The sequence below is a fragment of the Suillus discolor genome (genome assembly GCF_016758755.1).
Source record: "Suillus discolor strain FC423 chromosome Unknown F5147scaffold_1, whole genome shotgun sequence".
NCBI lineage: Eukaryota > Fungi > Basidiomycota > Agaricomycetes > Boletales > Suillaceae > Suillus > Suillus discolor.
Genome location: NW_024541248.1, coordinates 1038927 through 1055172, shown reverse-complemented (window position 1 = coordinate 1055172; position 16246 = coordinate 1038927). Strand labels below are relative to the sequence as shown.

Below are 16246 nucleotides of genomic sequence, written 5' to 3'. Positions count from 1 at the left end.
CCCTATCAGATACGTGATATAGATAGCCCATCAGCTTTCCGTTCTTGACCGGGCCCTCAAGCGGTTCCTTCCCATTCGTGAAGTGTACCAGCTCAAGTAACCCAGCCTCGATGTCACTGAACCCTCGAAACAAGGGCTCTCTAGACGTGAAGTTTTGCATCATTTGGGCATAACGCTGGGACAGTCGAAAGCGTGTTAGTAGCACATATATTTGAAATGAATGCTTATTGAATGAACGCCTCTACATGATGAATATGAACAAGGAAAGGACTCGAAGCGCAGTCTAGAATGCCATGCAGACTCTGGAAGTTTGGTCAACCAGAGATTGGACCATGAAAAACTAGGTCCAAAATCACGGAACACGACTACGTTGGGCGAGCAAGTTTGTCTGTGCGAGTGAGCAGACGTACACATTAACACAGTGCAATTACACCCCTACGACTGTTGTGCAGCTTGCATATGTGCCAAATCCCGCTCTGTCTCTGGACTCTTCAAGATCTTTTCCAGCTTAAAGCGTTTCCGCGCAGATATCGGAGGGCAGTTTCGTATCAACACGGCATCGTTCAATCGAAGGACTATTCCACATCTCAGCATACATGCGGAGAGTGGCATTATGGCGACAGACCTTCTTGTTCGTCGTGTGTTAAGATCTTTTTGCTTCGTTCAATGCGCTGAAGGCAGGGTGAGCATACTTGTTCTTCGTAGGGCAAAATTGAAAGTGTACTTTTCCGGTTAATTTGTGGATGACATGGCGTGAAACAGTCACAGTGGCTGTCTTGCGCATGCAGCCGGCTTTAGTGACAATTCCGGTCAACGCCATGGGAGGCATGATAGGCAAGTATAACGAGTTTGAGTTTGCGAATCACGATGCTGCTGTTTGGACTCTTTACAGCGTGGGAAATAAAGGTCATATTCAGATTGAAATATTCCCGCTGCGGGCACGGCCTAGCCGTCACTGGCCAGTGGACCGCACGGTGACCAACACACTGCTCGTGGTTTAACGTTTAACCTTCGTGGCTGTATCAAGTGACTTGACATTTATTTTAACGCTAAACTCTCCTTTCCCAGAACTATACACTGCACTCGGGAGTCGGCGGAGTCCTTGGTTTTTTCGCTGATATTCCTGCCACTAGTGGGTTGTTCATGTCCACGATCCGAGCCCTGATTCCACCGCATCGTTGTTTTCAACGTGTCGCATTCTGTTTCAATTACAATGGGGCAGTTATCGAGTCGACTTCTGGCCCGGCGCGCGCTCCTATCGTTGGTGATTGGTATAATTCTTAACAGTTCGCACGGTCGTGTGTTCTTACCTTGAGTCGATGACTTGTGTTCTGAGTCTAGACCGTATCGTTGTCTTTCCTACACAAGCACACCGTGCCTTGTTCTGCTACGAATCATAACAGGCTATCGAGTCCACTCTTGGCTCGGCGTCCGCTCGCCCGTGGCTGGTACAACTCCTAACCCACGTCTTGTCCCGCCTATCAGACGATGGGCTTGGCCGTGATAAAAATTGGCTCACAAAGCCTCACATGTGTGAACGCCAGGTTCGATTGATCTCGGCTCGGATGTACACGAATGCCATATGGTTTTCTGCCGGCTATAGTTAACCTGAAGTTATGTATTGGTGGTTGCCCATGAACTTCCGGCAGAATCAACAAGGTAACCATGACTGGGAGGTCGTGCTTTCTGGACGTGATCGCAAATATTATTGACCGCTTCGATTTCACTATCTGTAGCGGTGCACACCGACTGCCTCGGCCTTGCACAAAACCCGTGCAAGACCACGTGCGCCGCGGTAGCTTGCTACCAAGCCTCTTGGCAATTTAACCGATTAGCCTTTCCTCCAGTCAACTTTGAACCACTTCTTGACAATGTGGGAGACCTCAAAAGACCTCAAAATTTGAGTGCTAGCATTTTCAACGAGATTTTGCTCCGGGCTCACTCTGAGCGCTGCCCCGGCAATGCATGAGGCTAGTAGCTAAGTCGAGCTCGCAACCAGGTGTCTGGCAATGGAACGATCTAGAAACTTGTGGAAAGCCATTGCAACATTAGCCAAAACTGTCGTCCGCTTAACCGTTACACCAAAAGGCAGTAATATTGAAAGCTCAAGTTTCAGTATCGCAGACAGTATTTATGTAGATTATGCGCACTCTAGTAACTTGAATCCAGCGTGCTTATAGCCATGCAAGAAAGACACTTCTCTTATTCGATATACAGGTGCTTAAATATTCAGATCTCCTACTACGTACAGTCCGGGGACAACGAACTACTATTTGTACTTGTAGCCTTCCTGCATCATGACCAATCCTTCGATGCGAGTTCCTCATAGTTTGAGTCTGACCATAGCGGCTCTGCCGCGATCAGCCCTGCGTGTTATTTTCAATATGCGGTATGTATCATATGTATAGGGTAATTTATAATGTCATGAAATATGTCGTTATTAAGTTATGCCGGGGAGCTTGAAGGTAGGGGTCTGGAAGGAGCATATTTTGACTTGAGTCTCAATGTTGCTCCATATCTTTCCAGTGTTAGTCCAACACGATACAGCAGAGTCTTGTATGAAACCTACCTTGACAGGACGAAGGGAATTGGCATCATGATCAGAGCGATGAAACCAAGTAGTGTCGAAGCCCATTCAGGGCCGAGCCTATCGTACATTTGAGTGGCGAAGAGCTGAGCGAAGAATGATGAGCCGATGGAAGGCAGAATATTATCTTCACTCACAGGAAATCCAGCGCCGAACAGACTACGAACGACAGTAACTATAGCTAGCGCCGAGGCAGCGACAGCCAAATATGCATCGATGATGTAGTTAATCAGGGCAAGCTTCAAAACCGTCGTGAGCCGTAAGCCAGCACGCAAATTGTAACGACATACGAATATCAAGCAAATACTCCATCCGAGCAATGCACCCGACAGCATCGGGGCCCATATCGAGATGCTAGGAAAGGACGTCCATGCAAACCAGAAGAACGATATAACAAGGAATGGCGCTGAGATCATGGCGACCCTCAATCTAAACTCTGGCGGCACCGGGTTTGGTGCGCATTCCTGAGCTTTGCGTTCGTAACTTGGGTTAAAAAAGAGAATGTACTAAAAACGCATGATGAGAACGTGGAAGCACAAGAATGAAGTATACATACCGTTGCAACCGCAAGAAACCCGCCAATGGGCAGCGGAAGGAACACGAGTCCAGAAACACCCGCATTCAAGTTGTGACCCTCGGTGAAAACCACAGGATAGGCCTCGAAAAGCAGGTATATACAGCCATAGACGAACTAGGATATAATTGTCAACAACCTTCACGTCGATTTGAAAAATAACCACGCTTACGCTCATGTACAGAGTTATAGCAATCATCATCGGCTCAGTAAAGAGAACTTTGAAAGGCCGAGCAAGAATGTTTTCTATGCGCTGTGAGAGTGTTATGCGTTGTAATTCAGTGGCAGCATAATATTTCTCGTCTCCAGTGCGCTTCCGGATCTCTTTAGCTCTCTTGGCAAGAAGCACTGGACTAAAATTATGAGATAAGCGCCTGGCCAATAGAAGACATTCCGTAATATGCTCTCACCTATATGTCTCGGGCATCGTGAAAATGATCTGCAACCAACAGACACCAGCCTAAAAACATATGTGAGTCGTAGTTGACAGAACATGGAGACAGGACTTGCAAAGATAGTCAATATCCAAAAAAGCCAGCGCCATGATACACCAGCTAGAATAAGGTATCCTGATACTACTGGTCCAATACCTGGACCAGCAAACGGAGCCACAGTGAAAACGGCGAGAGCAGTGCCGCGTTGCTTTGCGTCCCAGATGTCCGATATGAGCGCGCTAGAAAATTCGCGTTGTAAGAATGTAACTTCCCCACTGGAGTAGAGAGTCCCTACCCTGAATTTGCTAATGGGGCAGCTGCAAATGTACCCCCAAGGAAACGGAAAATCAACATGGATGTGATGTTCGGTGACAAAGCGCAGCCAATTTGGAAACACTGAAATATAAAGGTGATTGAGTGAAAGGCAGGCAGTGAATGGAGAGGCCGACTGACCATGTATATGAAGAAAGATATAATAAATATTGGGCGTCGTCCGTACTGTTCGGACAACGGTCCCCAAAGCAAAGGGCCAACACAGTAACCGCACACGAAAAGCGAAACGGTCAAGGTTGCAACCTCCTCGGATATGCTAAATTGCTCCATGAAAGTGGGTACTAGCATAGATGGGGCACTACTCGAGAAGGTGCTAGATAGGGCAAACAAACAAAAGTTGAGCGTTTAATATTTCCCGAGAGATGCTGTACGCACGCATTGAGGACCAGGAGACCAGCAGCGGAAGTGAGGTACCACTTTTTTGCAACAGACCAGTTCTAAATGAAATTTTGAGGTCATCGACATGGTAGTCTCGCAGCAAGTGGAAAGTACCTTTGGATTGGCTGGGTCACCCTCATCGAAGAGCACTAGAAATGAGTCTGGGTCGACCTTGTTGTCGAGAGTGATAGTAGAGTTATCCGGAAGTTTATTGGCGGTGGTGGCTGATTGAAATGATAGCCTAGATGAGTCGGCCATGTTTGCAGCCAGAAAAATGAGGGACCGAGTAGATTAGGGTGCCATTTTAAGAGGCTGAGAGGTGATTGATAACAGGACCCTACAGGCGTGGTCCTCGGGTATTCTGCTCCTACTGACTCACTCGTAGTGACATACTGGTAAGTTGGGATGTAGTCTAAAATTTGTCAACATTGTGTCTAGGGGGTGCCGATGAAACTTTGTCAGCTAGACCTGACTGATGCCGAAGTGCCGATGTCAATCTTTGTACTAGTGCGCACATGGAGCATCCTGTGTCCGCCCACAGGCCTTTTCAAGGTCGGCGCACGCCTCCAAATCTGGGATTGCCCACTAGTGATCGCCGGCCGGGGTTTCAGCGTCCACTGTCACTGTCAGGGCTAGTGTTAGCATGTTGGCAGAGCCCAGCATGAGAGCAGAGCCCCTAAATGCGTTTAAGAGTTGAACCAAAGGCTGTAACAAGGTCAGGTGTACGTTTGACCCTTAAGTTGCGCATATTGGAGATTTTGTTAATTTAGAAAGTTTGGGAAATGGCACCATCTCCGTCTCGGGGTACGGGTCCTGTCCACTCTCAACAACGATGACCCGACTGTGTCACTTCAATTTAGCAATCTCCCAGCCTGAATTTCCCAGTCCGAGACCATAGTCAGCACGTGCTATATTGGACTTCCTGTCTCTAGGTACTCAGCTTGAAGACCGAAATAGACCGCGTCCCAAGTCATCATTCAGCCTGAGACACATCCCCCTTAAACTTCTTAGACTCCACTCATCGGGGAACATGACTGCGACTGCAGTACGTGTTGCTCTGTCGATGAAGACACATTCCGTTAAGAGTGGGCGCACCTTAGTAAACACCAGTATCGTGTGCAATGACATGCCTGTCATCGTATGCTTTCTCGGAGGCCGCGGGGGCGCAGTAGACCATTATTTCCTGTTATAGCAGTTTGACAAAAGTATGTATTTGAAGAGAACAAAGCGGAGATCGATGTCATAAGAAAAGACACGTTGAAGATAAGGTGAACCAAAGTAGTCCACTTGGGTAACGGAAGTCACCACCACTTAGCACCGTCCCAATTCCAAATACTCACAATTACATAAGCACTTCAAGTTTAAATCTATTTGAATATCTTCATGAATCATCGACATCAGCGATCATGGACTTTACAGAAATCTACAAACAATCCGGAAACCTCGCGTCGTTTAGCCCAGGCGCTCACTTCATTCTCAACGTCGTCGAAAACACCTTGATTGTCAGGCGCACGGACACTCTACAGATTACGCGCACATGGACAGTCAGCACGCCTTCCAGCACAGCTAGCATTCTATCCAACTCAAAATCAACCCCATTAAGCTCAGGAGTCTCGCCAGAAGCGTGGATATCTCATGCTGGTTGGTCTTGCGACTCTGAATATCTCCTTGCTGCATCCGCGAAGAAAGGCATAGTAGAGGTTTTCAAGCTCCGGGACGAAAATTGGAATGCCCGAATCGAAGCTGGTGTTGAAGGCCTCCTCAAAGCTGAGTGGGCACCCGATGGTCGCCACATTCTCTGTTTTTCTCAGTGGGGCGTAAGTTTAGTTCCGTTTCGACCGTCTGTCGCTTGTTTGATTCGTCGGTAGCTTCGAGTTACCATTTGGTCTTTAGTCACCGGTAATGCCACTTACATTCAGTTTCCGATACACCCTGATAAAGGTACCGTGAACTAGTATCACCGCCCACCTGTCATGTTATCTAATCAAGCCCAGGTTATGCTTTCCGTTCGGATTCCCGTTACTTTGTCTTGGCTGAGCGACATAGATCAAAAGACGCCATCGGTGTGTATGATGCAACCGACTGTTACAAATTAGTACGGGTAAGCATGCTTTCATTCTCTCCATTCATAGCTCATGACTAGAAAGGCATTCACAGCATTTTCCTGTACCAACGTCCAATCTGTCATCGCTGGCTTTATCCCCGACTGGTAATCATATCGCCGTTTGGGAGGGTATTTTGGAGGTGTGTCATCTCATATCGCAAATATAGGAGTCGGCAAAACGTTCACTCTGACACTTGATCGGCAGTACAAGTTGCAGATATTGTCTCTAGCCGGAGATGTGCAAGGGACTTTTTCACCCAAGCCAAATCCAGGGTTCGGCGTTCGTAATGCAGCTTGGCATCCTGCTGGAATGTTCCTTGCCGTGGCAGGATGGGACGATAAGGTATGTGGACCTACCGTGTACACATCACTATCAAACATTTCTAGATTCACATCCTTGATGGCCTAACTTGGTCTGCCGCTGCAACGCTCGAGTTGTCAAGTAAGATACCAGCAGGCGCTGTGAGTAGATGGGTTAAACAATGCGGAAGGTGCTCAATCTTGGTAGACACTATGGCGGGAACCGTCAAATTGGCTTGAAACTACGCAGGGTCGAGGATTTCTATCTTGTGCGAAATATATTATTGTCGCATTCATTCGGTGGTAATGCTGACAAAGCGCCCTCCAACTAGATGAACGACTACAAGGCCCACAAACAATCAGCTTACAGCGCACAGATCCGACGAAGCCGAACCCAAAGTCAGGTGCGGTCCAACTTGAATGGAATAAGACTGGCACGTTACTGCTAGTGCGGTTTGGTTTGGCAAGACATCTGTTTCTTTGAACATAACTTGACATGATGACTATAGAAAACTGCTCCACGGTAGTCCATTTGTACGATTTTCCAGCATCATCGGATCCATTTGTTCCCCGACTGCGTTGTGTTCTTCAACACGCGAAGCCAGTCCTGCAGGCACAGTGGAACCCAGTCCGTAAAGGCAGCTTGGCCCTGTGCAGCGGCAGTAGTAGTATCTATACATGGAGTGACGAATGGATTGGAGAGAATGGGGTAGAGGAAGATATGGCGGAGTGCATCGGTGTACCAGCGAACAGTAGGTTGCTCCATTATTTCTCTTCATTCAGGATCATTAAACGGTTTCCATAGCAAAATTTGAAACAAGAAGTATTAGATGGGCTCCCGACGGCAAAGGGCTGGTATTGTTAGATAAGGAAGTGTTTTGTTGCGCGTTTGAGGTGGAAGATAGTACGGAAAGCTAACAGTTTTTAGTCGATTTGCTCATGATGCTTACTGTCGGGACCGATGCATGTGACCCCTGTCAAAAGTGTGACATTGATCCATTAACGTGCATGTATTATGCTGCATGTCAACTGTACGTACATGGCACTGACTAAAGGAACGCGGCCGCCTGGCTTTCCATAACATGGGAATATGTAGGCAACACCTGGTTTGTGCGTTTTTTCCTACGTAGTATCTATTCCGAAAAGAGAACTTATCTTCACTCGTGTGCGGTCGGTCTATCTCGCCAGGACCAAACTCTTCATTACCACTGGATTTCGGTGCTGCATGTGCATTCAACGCTGTTATGCAAATCAGACATTCGACTATCACGTCCATCGTAAATCGTATCTAGGCGTTATGCTAGATTAGTGTTATGCAACTTCATTCTTACCCAGTGCACCTTAGGATCGATCACGTCTAGCTCTGAGGCTACAAATTAGAAAATATATAAATTGAAGTCGAAATTAGGTGTGCGTATCGCGGAGGTATAAAGTCTGGAATATCGAAGTCCTTGGCAACAGATTGCGTGTGACCATGACTGGATGCCACGCGCGAAGTCATTAGATTGTCTCAAGAATGTCTTGATAAACAAGGTTGGAGAACACACGAAAATGATCATATGCCAATATGCACGAACACTATCCGCTGGGCCAAGTGTATGTCCTTGTCACTAGCCAATGCTCGGTACAGCACTCGAGCAGCTCGTTTGGAATTCACTGTGCCGTCCCCGCAAATATTCTTGTAGAATGCCTTGACTAAGCGCTGCACAGTACTATCGTTGAAACGTTGACCTTCCATAGTGTCCCAACGACACTCTTGACCCCGGCGAATTATGGGCTAGCCGCTAGATGCATCACCTCGTTCGGAGTATGATGGTTACTTACTGACTGCGGTTTCACAGGCAGAAAGCAATGCCAATTCAGGCCGAGACAGATCCGTTTGTGTGATGTCGAGAAGTGTGAGCGCTTGAGCAGTCGATCGCGCATGAGAAAGGCCGACTTGAAAGGATCTTTGGGTGCCTGTGTTCTGTGACACCTAAAATAGAGCCCAGGATTATCCCGCTGAATGCGCAGTGCTCTCGATGTGGCATCAATACCGGTTATTTTGAAAAACATCACCAGTTGCTTTTCTAACTTAACTTGTCACTTGCATAATACCTGCGGAACGGACGAGCTTATTAGAGACAACTCACAAATGAATGCGCTTGTGCCATTCAACGACGGCCCCGGGTCTACATGTACAGGCTTGTTGCTGATTTGGCACTCAGTACCGTCAGTCTTCACTATCACATGGAAGCCAACGGGGATCCATCGGAGATCAAGATTGAGATCAGTTGCATGAATGGCTTGGAAATCGTTAATATGTGCTAAACGAAGATTGATATTACATACCAGTAATGACAACTTGTTGTACTCCATTGAGACGTCTCTCTCGCTAGTCCTGGGTGTCTTCTAGGTGGCCTTACCCAAGGCTGGAAGGGTATCGTCGAGTAGGTCCAACATGGAATCTGTCATGGGAAATCATGGGTACCACGTGCCGAGTGAAGGGAGATGGTAGTACATACTGTTAATGACGACTTGTAGCATTTCACTGATAACGAGGTTTATCTGTTCTGTGTCCTAGGTGTGTCCTAAGTGGATAGGGCCCTGTCCCAAGGATAGAGGGGAGTCATTGACACGGCCAGCGACGAAACTTGACATATGACTGAGGGATGGACACTTGAGAATAAGAGGTTGTCCTGGAGAGAAGAGCACACTTTCGCAAGAATTCGCATATTGCCGCGAGGCACTGCACCCTTGGCATGCTTGACACTGGTTGTGCGAGAACGCACGGAACGGACAAGAAGCGTCCACACGGTCAATGAATTGACGAGGTACTTACTATGTAGCCAATTGAAAATCGTTCATCTTTCATAGTCTCCCCGATTGCTGGCTTCTAATTGATAGAAACTCCCACAGCTGGAGTATCGCCTGCAATAATACTGTTTCTCCCACATGCATGATTGCTTGGAAAGCCTACTAAAATTACCACTTGGCACCGTAAAGTTGTACTGTTGCCGTCGACGGTCGACGACGTAGGTCAACGGCAGAAACCGTCCAAAGGGCTGACATAATCACATCGGCACATTTTCGCAAGCGTTCAATTCCGCCCCAGTACGGCGAACCCAGTCATTCATTCCATCTTGTCATCCAATGCTTTCCCGTTCTCTCCGTGCTGCCAGGCTTGCAGACACTCGATTGGTTTTTCTAGGTACATCACGATGGCAGAGGACATATGCAACACCGTCAGATCACAATGACAGCAAACCGCGGCGGAATGAAGAGGGCGAAGGAAATGTGCAGAAAGGCAAGGAGAAGGCTAATAATGGTGCAGTTAAAGAATCTGGAGATGGAGGTCCAGAAATCCCGAAGGGTCTCGAGGGCTTTTTCAAGCGATATCAGCAGCAGACTTGGTCTCGTCAGTCCTCCGACGAAGACGAGACTCCAAGACAGAAATCACCACCACCACCACCGGGCGGTAATAATCCTAATAATGGATTTAACGTCAACCAACTTGCTCTCCTCGCCACATCCGCTGCTATCTTCTACGCTCTAACCAATTCTTCATCTTCGGGCTCACGAGAAATTACCTGGCAGGAGTTCCGCACCGCATTCCTCGATAAAGCTCTAGTTGACAAGCTCATCGTTATCAACCGGCAGAAAGTCCGCGTCAAATTACACTCCAATGCCACCGGCGCGATGTACCCCACAGCATCTCTCGGTGGAGATTACTATTTCTCAATAGGCAGCGTCGAGGCTTTTGAACGGAAGCTTGACGAGGCTCAGGCAGAGCTTGGTATACCTCCTCACGAGCGGATACCAGTCGCCTACCATGACGAGATATCTACCTTCAATACCATTCTTAACTTCGCTCCCACTATCCTTTTCGCCGGTCTCCTTCTGTACATGTCGCGACGAGCTGGAGGTGGTGCAGGTGGTGGACCAGGTGGCATCTTCAGCATTGGAAAGAGCAAAGCCAAGCTTTTCAACAAGGACACAGATGTCAAAGTCAAGTTCAAGGATGTTGCGGGTATGGACGAAGCAAAGGAAGAGATCGTGGAATTTGTGAAGTTTTTGAAGGAGCCCGCCAGATTTGAGAAGCTTGGTGCAAAGATACCTCGCGGAGCTATCTTATCGGGACCACCAGGAACAGGAAAAACCTTGCTAGCAAAAGCGACTGCTGGCGAGGCCTCTGTCCCCTTCCTGTCTGTGTCTGGTTCGGAGTTCGTCGAGATGTTCGTTGGTGTCGGTTCCTCCCGCGTCCGTGATCTGTTCGCGTCAGCAAAGAAGAACGCACCTTGCATTATTTTTATTGATGAAATTGATGCCATTGGGAAGGCCAGAGGCAAAGGAAGTAGCTTCGGTGGAAATGACGAGCGGGAGTCGACCCTCAATCAGTTATTGGTGGAGATGGACGGTTTTGGAACCCAGGAGCACGTTGTAGTACTCGCGGGCACCAATCGTCCAGATGTTCTGGATCCCGCTCTTATGCGTCCTGGACGTTTTGACCGTCACATAGCCATTGACCGTCCAGATGTCTCCGGCCGCAATGGGATCTTTAAGGTGCACCTCGGACCACTCCGACTAGCACAGGAGCTCGATACAGACAAACTTGCCCAGAAACTTGCCGTTCTTACCCCAGGTTTCTCAGGAGCAGACATCGCGAACGTCTGTAATGAAGCTGCTCTTCATGCCGCACGCAAGGGTCACGAGTCCGTCAAGGTGGATGACTTTGAGAGCGCAATTGAGCGTGTTATCGCGGGTCTGGAGCGCAAGAGCAGAGTTCTTAGTTCGGAGGAGAAGAAAACCGTTGCTTATCATGAGGCTGGTCACGCTGTCTGCGGCTGGTTCCTCGAACATGCCGACCCGCTCCTCAAAGTAAGCATTATCCCTCGTGGCGTTGGGGCCTTGGGGTATGCGCAAGTGAGTACAGATATTCTTTGACAGTCTCTCATAAATAATGATTTTCTGTGCAGTACCTTCCTCCAGACCGCTACCTGCTCTCCACTCCGCAAATGTTGGACCGAATATGCATGACCCTCGGCGGCCGTGTATCAGAGGAGATTTTCTTCGGCCCTGAAAATATCACGACAGGTGCTCAGGATGATCTCCAAAAGATCACTCGCATGGCATTTGAAGCTTGCGCAAACTACGGCATGAATACTATCATTGGTCCCGTCAGTTATGGTGGTCGTGAGAGCCAGAAGGAAAGTTGGACGAAACCATTCAGTGAGAAGACGAGCGAAATGTTGGATTTCGAGGTGCGGAAAATGATCATGTAGGTGGATTCGTGTGATCTCTGCAACATCAGCTAATAATAATATTTCAGTGGAGCACATCAGCGGACCACTGAGCTTCTGACACTCCACCGGGAGAACGTAGAGAAGGTCGCCCAACTTCTACTGAAGAAGGAAGTCATTACACGGTATGTTACGCAGTGTCCATTTCGGCTGCCTTAAGCTGATGATTGTTTGTATAGTGAGGATATGATTGACCTCTTGGGTAAACGCCCATTCGCCAATAAATCCGACGATATGGACAAGTGGCTAGATGATAACCGCGGTCATGAGCGCAGCGCTCCAGCACCGATTGAAGAAGCCCCCCAGAGTGTTGTAGATCCAGCCCCTGCACCAGTTGCCACGTCGACGAAAACAGAAGACTACAAATGGTAGTTCCTTCTCTTGCACTGATACACTGGATTTTATTTCACTACGACTCGGGTTCTAGACGGCAACCACATATATGTTTTGTATTTTCAATTACACGTGACGCTCGTGTTACCCTTCTACTTACCGTTCTCGATGCGTACTAAGTACTAAATAATATCTAAAGGGTATATCGGAATTGACTCCACTCATCACCCTTCTCGCGTCGTGCATCGTCAATTGTCTCAAATCGCCCATTCTTCAAGGCTAACTCGCTCATATCCTCCCCAGAGTTGTCGCTGCCGATCACCTCATCGCGCTCTCCTCTGTCCCTTCGCTTATTCTCCCTACGCAACAGGAACATGAATGCTGCTGAACATAACCAACCAATTGCAATGTAGGCAAGAATGATGCCATGGCCAAGCCTATACCAAGGTGCATCCTGTGCACGATACTACGGGCCAATATAAGCTGGCAGTTAGTTTGAGCTAGTTTTGCGGACTGACAACGTTCGAGGAAACAGCTCCGTTCAAATTTCCCCTTTATTGGTGTCAATTACACTGCCTGGTTAATGTAAGGATCGACGTACCACCCGATAGCCATGGCTAGTGTGACACCTCGTTTATATGAGCCCTCGACGTTGTTTGCCACCCATGCCCTGAAGTACGGTCAGTAAGAGAAGTAAGAATAAACCAAGTAACGGACACCGAGTTCGCTGTTTCATGGCTGCGTCAGTTCCATGCTATCTGAGTGCAAAAGAAAATTAACACATACGGGCTGTAGGATATATAGCGCTGAGGATAAGATGTTCAAGCTAGTATTCAAGTCAGAGTACATCTCGTGAGACTTACGATGAAGCTAGGAAGCATGCAAAATAAGACAATGCTGGAGTCCTGGATGTGATTAGTATGGTATAACCAACCAGACCTGGAAGATCTATAGCCTATGTTTCGTCATGGAAAGCTAAAAACACTTACCCGTTCCGAATAGAATTCTACCGTGTACATGCCAGTGAGACTCGAAAGTTATTTAAAAATGATGTTGCGCACAAATTGATGTATCCTCTCTTCCCGAGGCGGTCACCGACTAATCCCACAATCACGGTCACTATGCATGACCAGATGTATACAGGTACGGAAAGCAGGTTCGCTGTTGTCGCTGTGTAACCTGGTACGATGGTCAAGCACTTTAGCAGGATAAACATTGACAGCACTCACCAAGCTGCCAGTTTCAGCAGTAAGGGAAGGAACATGAGAGATAATATTTGAACCTGTGGATAATTTACGAACCTCGTCGATGATTGTCGGGGTGAATAAGGAAAACGCAAATAATGGACCATTACTGAGGACGTATTAGAGCAATCATGGGGTTATGACTCTTTGAACTAACTATCCCATACATATACCCACTATGTCCACTCAGTAACACTGACAACAATGACATGAATGCACGTACTTGCTAAGTAGGGTTTCCAGTCCCTAAGGCTTTGCCAAATATATCGGGCTTTGAATGCCTCGCCGCCAGCGCTGAACTGCATGTCGTCTCTCAAACGTCTAATGACGAAAACCCCTGCGTTCACTGTGTCAGTGTCGAGTAAGTGTTTTGGAGATCTTTTACCACATACTCTCTTCTTTGGTCAGGAACCCCGCTGTCTCAGGGAAATTCGAGACGACCCAATATGAAGCAACCGCACACAATACGGTGAAGAGTCCTTCGAGAATGAAGATCCAAGACCAGCCAGGCTTTCCTGCGACACCATTCATGTTGGATATAGCAGCGGCCAGGAGACCACCTACGAACATACGATGTTTCACAAAACCTTAGATGTACTGGGAAGTAGTACTCACTGAATGCTCCCGCTATAGTGGCAGAAGTGAAGAATGCTGCCACCCGTGTACCAAGCTCGGACCGCTTGTACCAGCTGCATGCGCGATATCAGCACCGCGAAGTGGGATTCTGAGGCACATGGATCATCAACATACCAAGAGATATAAAATACAATTCCGGGGTATAAACCGGCCTCTGCCACTCCAAGCAGTACTCGCAAGGCTAGAAATAGATATTGGTTCCGACAGCGATCAGCTTTCAGAGTATACCAAACTTACTGACGAGCCCTCCGTAGTTGTGCAGAAATCCGTGGCACATCTTGTCTGGAGTGATTACATTGCGAAGATGTGAGAGAGCTTCTAACACATACCATGACAATTCCCCAAACGAACATCATTGAAGAAAGCCATATCGAGGGTCGAACTCTTCTGAGGATTACATTGCTTGCAGGCTGCATAAGGTCAATATAACGGGCAAACATCGCATATGTTCCCCTTACCTCAAGTAATGCATACGGAAAGAAGAAGGCAGTAAGTGCAATGAGGTATTGCTTATCTGTGATGCCCAAGTCGGTCTCCATGTGGTATAACTGAAAACGCGTCAGAGTCTTGAAGGTCAACTAGTTAGCTAGCTAGAAAGCGTCACCTTCGCATTTCCTATACTTCCCCGATCCAAAAAGTTGAGAAAGTAGAGAAGTCCCAACCAAGGCACGACTCGGAGGTCGATCTTACGAAGGAGTCGTCTTTCGTTGACTTGACTAGTGTCGACATGGGCCTCATAGAGCTCGGCCTTGTCTGTTGTCGATGGCACGACAGATCCTGAATGCGACATCAGACAAGAGGATGATGAACATAGGTATCAAACTGTCTTATCGCATAACAGTGCGCTCGGAACCGGCAGCTATCATGGTCATGGGTAATCCTGAATGTGAGCATACATGCACTTGAATATCCTTCTCAGGCTGTCGGATTCCGACTACAGCATCTTGTGCGGCATCAAAGGAACGCTTTGCGATATTCATTAATCCCAACAACAGCTTCCAGCCCCCTAAGTACCTCCTTGAACCAATTCTTCACGTCCTCTGTATCAACCCCAGCAGCTCTTACAACCGTGCCTTTGCCATCATCCACGGGAGTCAGGGACCAAAGGAACCTCTCCGGGGTAGCACGCTTGAAAATAGAAATAGTGCGATACTTTGCCTGCAAGTCAGTCACGACACCATGCGTCTGGGGTCCGTAAAGAAGAAGCATGGCATAGCATGAATAGGGTGCAAGCCTATTTTTGAGCGTCCGAGGTGGTGGGCGGGTAGTAGGATTCGATAAGCAGGATTCGGACGCAGTTTGGGTATCGTAGGACGAGTTATCTAGCAGTAAAACGTCCCGTGCGACGCGGCGGCCTTCTACGAAGACTTCATTAACGCTGTAATACCGGAGGAAATCCCACTCCTCGTCCATAGACTTGCGGCCCGAGGTAACCCAGTCTAGCAATACAATTGACGCACTCCCGGCAAGATGGAATGTTTGCGCTTGGGTATAGGATGCAGAGCGGAAGCACGTCACGGGGTCGGGTAGGAGGAAGAGTGCGCTGTCTGGAGCTATGGTAACTTCCATAGATTGAGTTGTGACCGCTTGCAGACTCAGACTACTTGGAGTCGGTTGGGAAGATGTTCGAAAACGCGTGGATGCTCTGTTTCCAGCACGCGTTTTGAAGACTTTGGTGGATCCCTGGCGGACGTGTCTTAGATAACCATTCTCATATGATACACACCATCTATCGCACCTGTGAGAGTAGTAAGAGTTTGCATTCTTTTCCTACTTCAACAACAAGTTGCATGCAGTCACCGCCAACCAGACCACCACCGTAGCTCATCACATACACTATAGCAACCCCATGTTCTGCAACTCTGGGCGATAAGAGCTTGAGCGGATATGAAGACGAGAGCTTCGAAAAGACGACAGTTGATGAATGTAAATCACAGGTGATATGTCCAGTGCCCACAGGAATACTCTCCCCAGTCGTAGAGGACATTCGTTGTCAGTTGACATGGAATGGCAGTGGCTAAAGTTGGAGAGCGGCTTATGTTCG

At 47.9% G+C, this 16246-nt stretch overlaps 6 protein-coding genes across 6 annotated transcripts; 2 read left to right on the top strand and 4 right to left on the bottom strand.

The window, feature by feature from the left end:
- Window positions 1-139: 139 nt before the first annotated feature.
- On the bottom strand, window positions 140-1194 carry F5147DRAFT_8283 (uncharacterized protein). Its single transcript, XM_041443774.1, has 4 exons — window positions 725-1194; window positions 626-671; window positions 411-575; window positions 140-241 (listed from the first exon to the last, which is right to left on the bottom strand). The coding sequence occupies exons 1-3, from the start codon at window positions 827-829 to the stop codon at window positions 436-438; spliced, it is 291 nt and encodes a 96-aa protein (XP_041300127.1). The 5' UTR covers window positions 830-1194; the 3' UTR covers window positions 140-241; window positions 411-435.
- A 1251-nt stretch (window positions 1195-2445) lies between these two features.
- F5147DRAFT_562821 (MFS general substrate transporter) lies at window positions 2446-4564 on the bottom strand (the record flags this gene model as incomplete). Its single annotated transcript, XM_041430643.1, has 12 exons — window positions 2446-2518; window positions 2570-2673; window positions 2725-2826; window positions 2878-3093; window positions 3144-3278; window positions 3334-3514; window positions 3572-3621; window positions 3663-3834; window positions 3891-3991; window positions 4049-4241; window positions 4304-4365; window positions 4421-4564. The coding sequence occupies 12 exons, from the start codon at window positions 4562-4564 to the stop codon at window positions 2446-2448; spliced, it is 1533 nt and encodes a 510-aa protein (XP_041300126.1).
- A 1113-nt stretch (window positions 4565-5677) lies between these two features.
- F5147DRAFT_601013 (WD repeat-containing protein 8) lies at window positions 5678-7693 on the top strand. The gene is made up of 10 exons (XM_041432226.1): window positions 5678-6123; window positions 6175-6247; window positions 6301-6407; window positions 6464-6550; window positions 6616-6753; window positions 6798-6872; window positions 6919-6979; window positions 7043-7168; window positions 7220-7462; window positions 7516-7693. Exons 1-10 carry the CDS (start codon window positions 5713-5715, stop codon window positions 7626-7628), a joined length of 1434 nt encoding a protein of 477 aa, XP_041300125.1. The 5' UTR covers window positions 5678-5712; the 3' UTR covers window positions 7629-7693.
- A 1988-nt stretch (window positions 7694-9681) lies between these two features.
- On the top strand, window positions 9682-12551 carry F5147DRAFT_663134 (ATP-dependent metallopeptidase Hfl). Its single transcript, XM_041434854.1, has 4 exons — window positions 9682-11612; window positions 11666-11967; window positions 12019-12114; window positions 12169-12551. Exons 1-4 carry the CDS (start codon window positions 9843-9845, stop codon window positions 12359-12361), a joined length of 2361 nt encoding a protein of 786 aa, XP_041300124.1. The 5' UTR covers window positions 9682-9842; the 3' UTR covers window positions 12362-12551.
- On the bottom strand, window positions 12439-15074 carry F5147DRAFT_7899 (MFS general substrate transporter). Its single transcript, XM_041443036.1, has 19 exons — window positions 14807-15074; window positions 14661-14750; window positions 14532-14612; window positions 14440-14479; window positions 14317-14383; window positions 14182-14255; window positions 13959-14126; window positions 13790-13903; window positions 13724-13742; window positions 13624-13675; window positions 13552-13555; window positions 13384-13501; window positions 13312-13328; window positions 13186-13261; window positions 13109-13128; window positions 13040-13049; window positions 12924-12992; window positions 12841-12874; window positions 12439-12788 (listed from the first exon to the last, which is right to left on the bottom strand). Exons 1-19 carry the CDS (start codon window positions 14990-14992, stop codon window positions 12516-12518), a joined length of 1512 nt encoding a protein of 503 aa, XP_041300123.1. The 5' UTR covers window positions 14993-15074; the 3' UTR covers window positions 12439-12515.
- F5147DRAFT_624329 (UreD urease accessory protein-domain-containing protein) lies at window positions 15030-16242 on the bottom strand. The gene is made up of 2 exons (XM_041432652.1): window positions 15941-16242; window positions 15030-15885 (listed from the first exon to the last, which is right to left on the bottom strand). The coding sequence occupies exons 1-2, from the start codon at window positions 16187-16189 to the stop codon at window positions 15157-15159; spliced, it is 978 nt and encodes a 325-aa protein (XP_041300122.1). The 5' UTR covers window positions 16190-16242; the 3' UTR covers window positions 15030-15156.
- Between the last annotated feature and the right edge of the window lie 4 nt (window positions 16243-16246).

What these genes read in the sequence shown, in the direction of transcription:
- F5147DRAFT_624329 (XM_041432652.1), bottom strand. Translation starts at nt 16,189, where the DNA reads ATGTCCTCTACGACTGGGGAGAGTATTCCTGTGGGCACTGGACATATC. An exon ending in AACTCTTACTACTCTCACAG is followed by an intron (nt 15,886 to 15,940) that starts GTGCGATAGATG and finishes CACGTCCGCCAG; the next exon opens with GGATCCACCAAAGTCTTCAA.
- F5147DRAFT_663134 (XM_041434854.1), top strand. Translation starts at nt 9,843, where the DNA reads ATGCTTTCCCGTTCTCTCCGTGCTGCCAGGCTTGCAGACACTCGATTG. An exon ending in GAGGTGCGGAAAATGATCAT is followed by an intron (nt 11,968 to 12,018) that starts GTAGGTGGATTC and finishes ATAATATTTCAG; the next exon opens with TGGAGCACATCAGCGGACCA. An exon ending in AAGAAGGAAGTCATTACACG is followed by an intron (nt 12,115 to 12,168) that starts GTATGTTACGCA and finishes TTGTTTGTATAG; the next exon opens with TGAGGATATGATTGACCTCT.
- F5147DRAFT_7899 (XM_041443036.1), bottom strand. Translation starts at nt 14,992, where the DNA reads ATGTCGCATTCAGGATCTGTCGTGCCATCGACAACAGACAAGGCCGAG. An exon ending in TCGTTTGGGGAATTGTCATG is followed by an intron (nt 14,480 to 14,531) that starts GTATGTGTTAGA and finishes ACTCCAGACAAG; the next exon opens with ATGTGCCACGGATTTCTGCA. An exon ending in ATTGTATTTTATATCTCTTG is followed by an intron (nt 14,256 to 14,316) that starts GTATGTTGATGA and finishes TCGCGCATGCAG; the next exon opens with CTGGTACAAGCGGTCCGAGC.
- F5147DRAFT_601013 (XM_041432226.1), top strand. Translation starts at nt 5,713, where the DNA reads ATGGACTTTACAGAAATCTACAAACAATCCGGAAACCTCGCGTCGTTT. An exon ending in TCCGATACACCCTGATAAAG is followed by an intron (nt 6,248 to 6,300) that starts GTACCGTGAACT and finishes AATCAAGCCCAG; the next exon opens with GTTATGCTTTCCGTTCGGAT. An exon ending in GGGTCGAGGATTTCTATCTT is followed by an intron (nt 6,980 to 7,042) that starts GTGCGAAATATA and finishes CCCTCCAACTAG; the next exon opens with ATGAACGACTACAAGGCCCA.
- F5147DRAFT_8283 (XM_041443774.1), bottom strand. Translation starts at nt 829, where the DNA reads ATGCCTCCCATGGCGTTGACCGGAATTGTCACTAAAGCCGGCTGCATG. An exon ending in TCCACAAATTAACCGGAAAA is followed by an intron (nt 672 to 724) that starts GTACACTTTCAA and finishes CCCTGCCTTCAG; the next exon opens with CGCATTGAACGAAGCAAAAA. An exon ending in AACACACGACGAACAAGAAG is followed by an intron (nt 576 to 625) that starts GTCTGTCGCCAT and finishes GATGTGGAATAG; the next exon opens with TCCTTCGATTGAACGATGCC.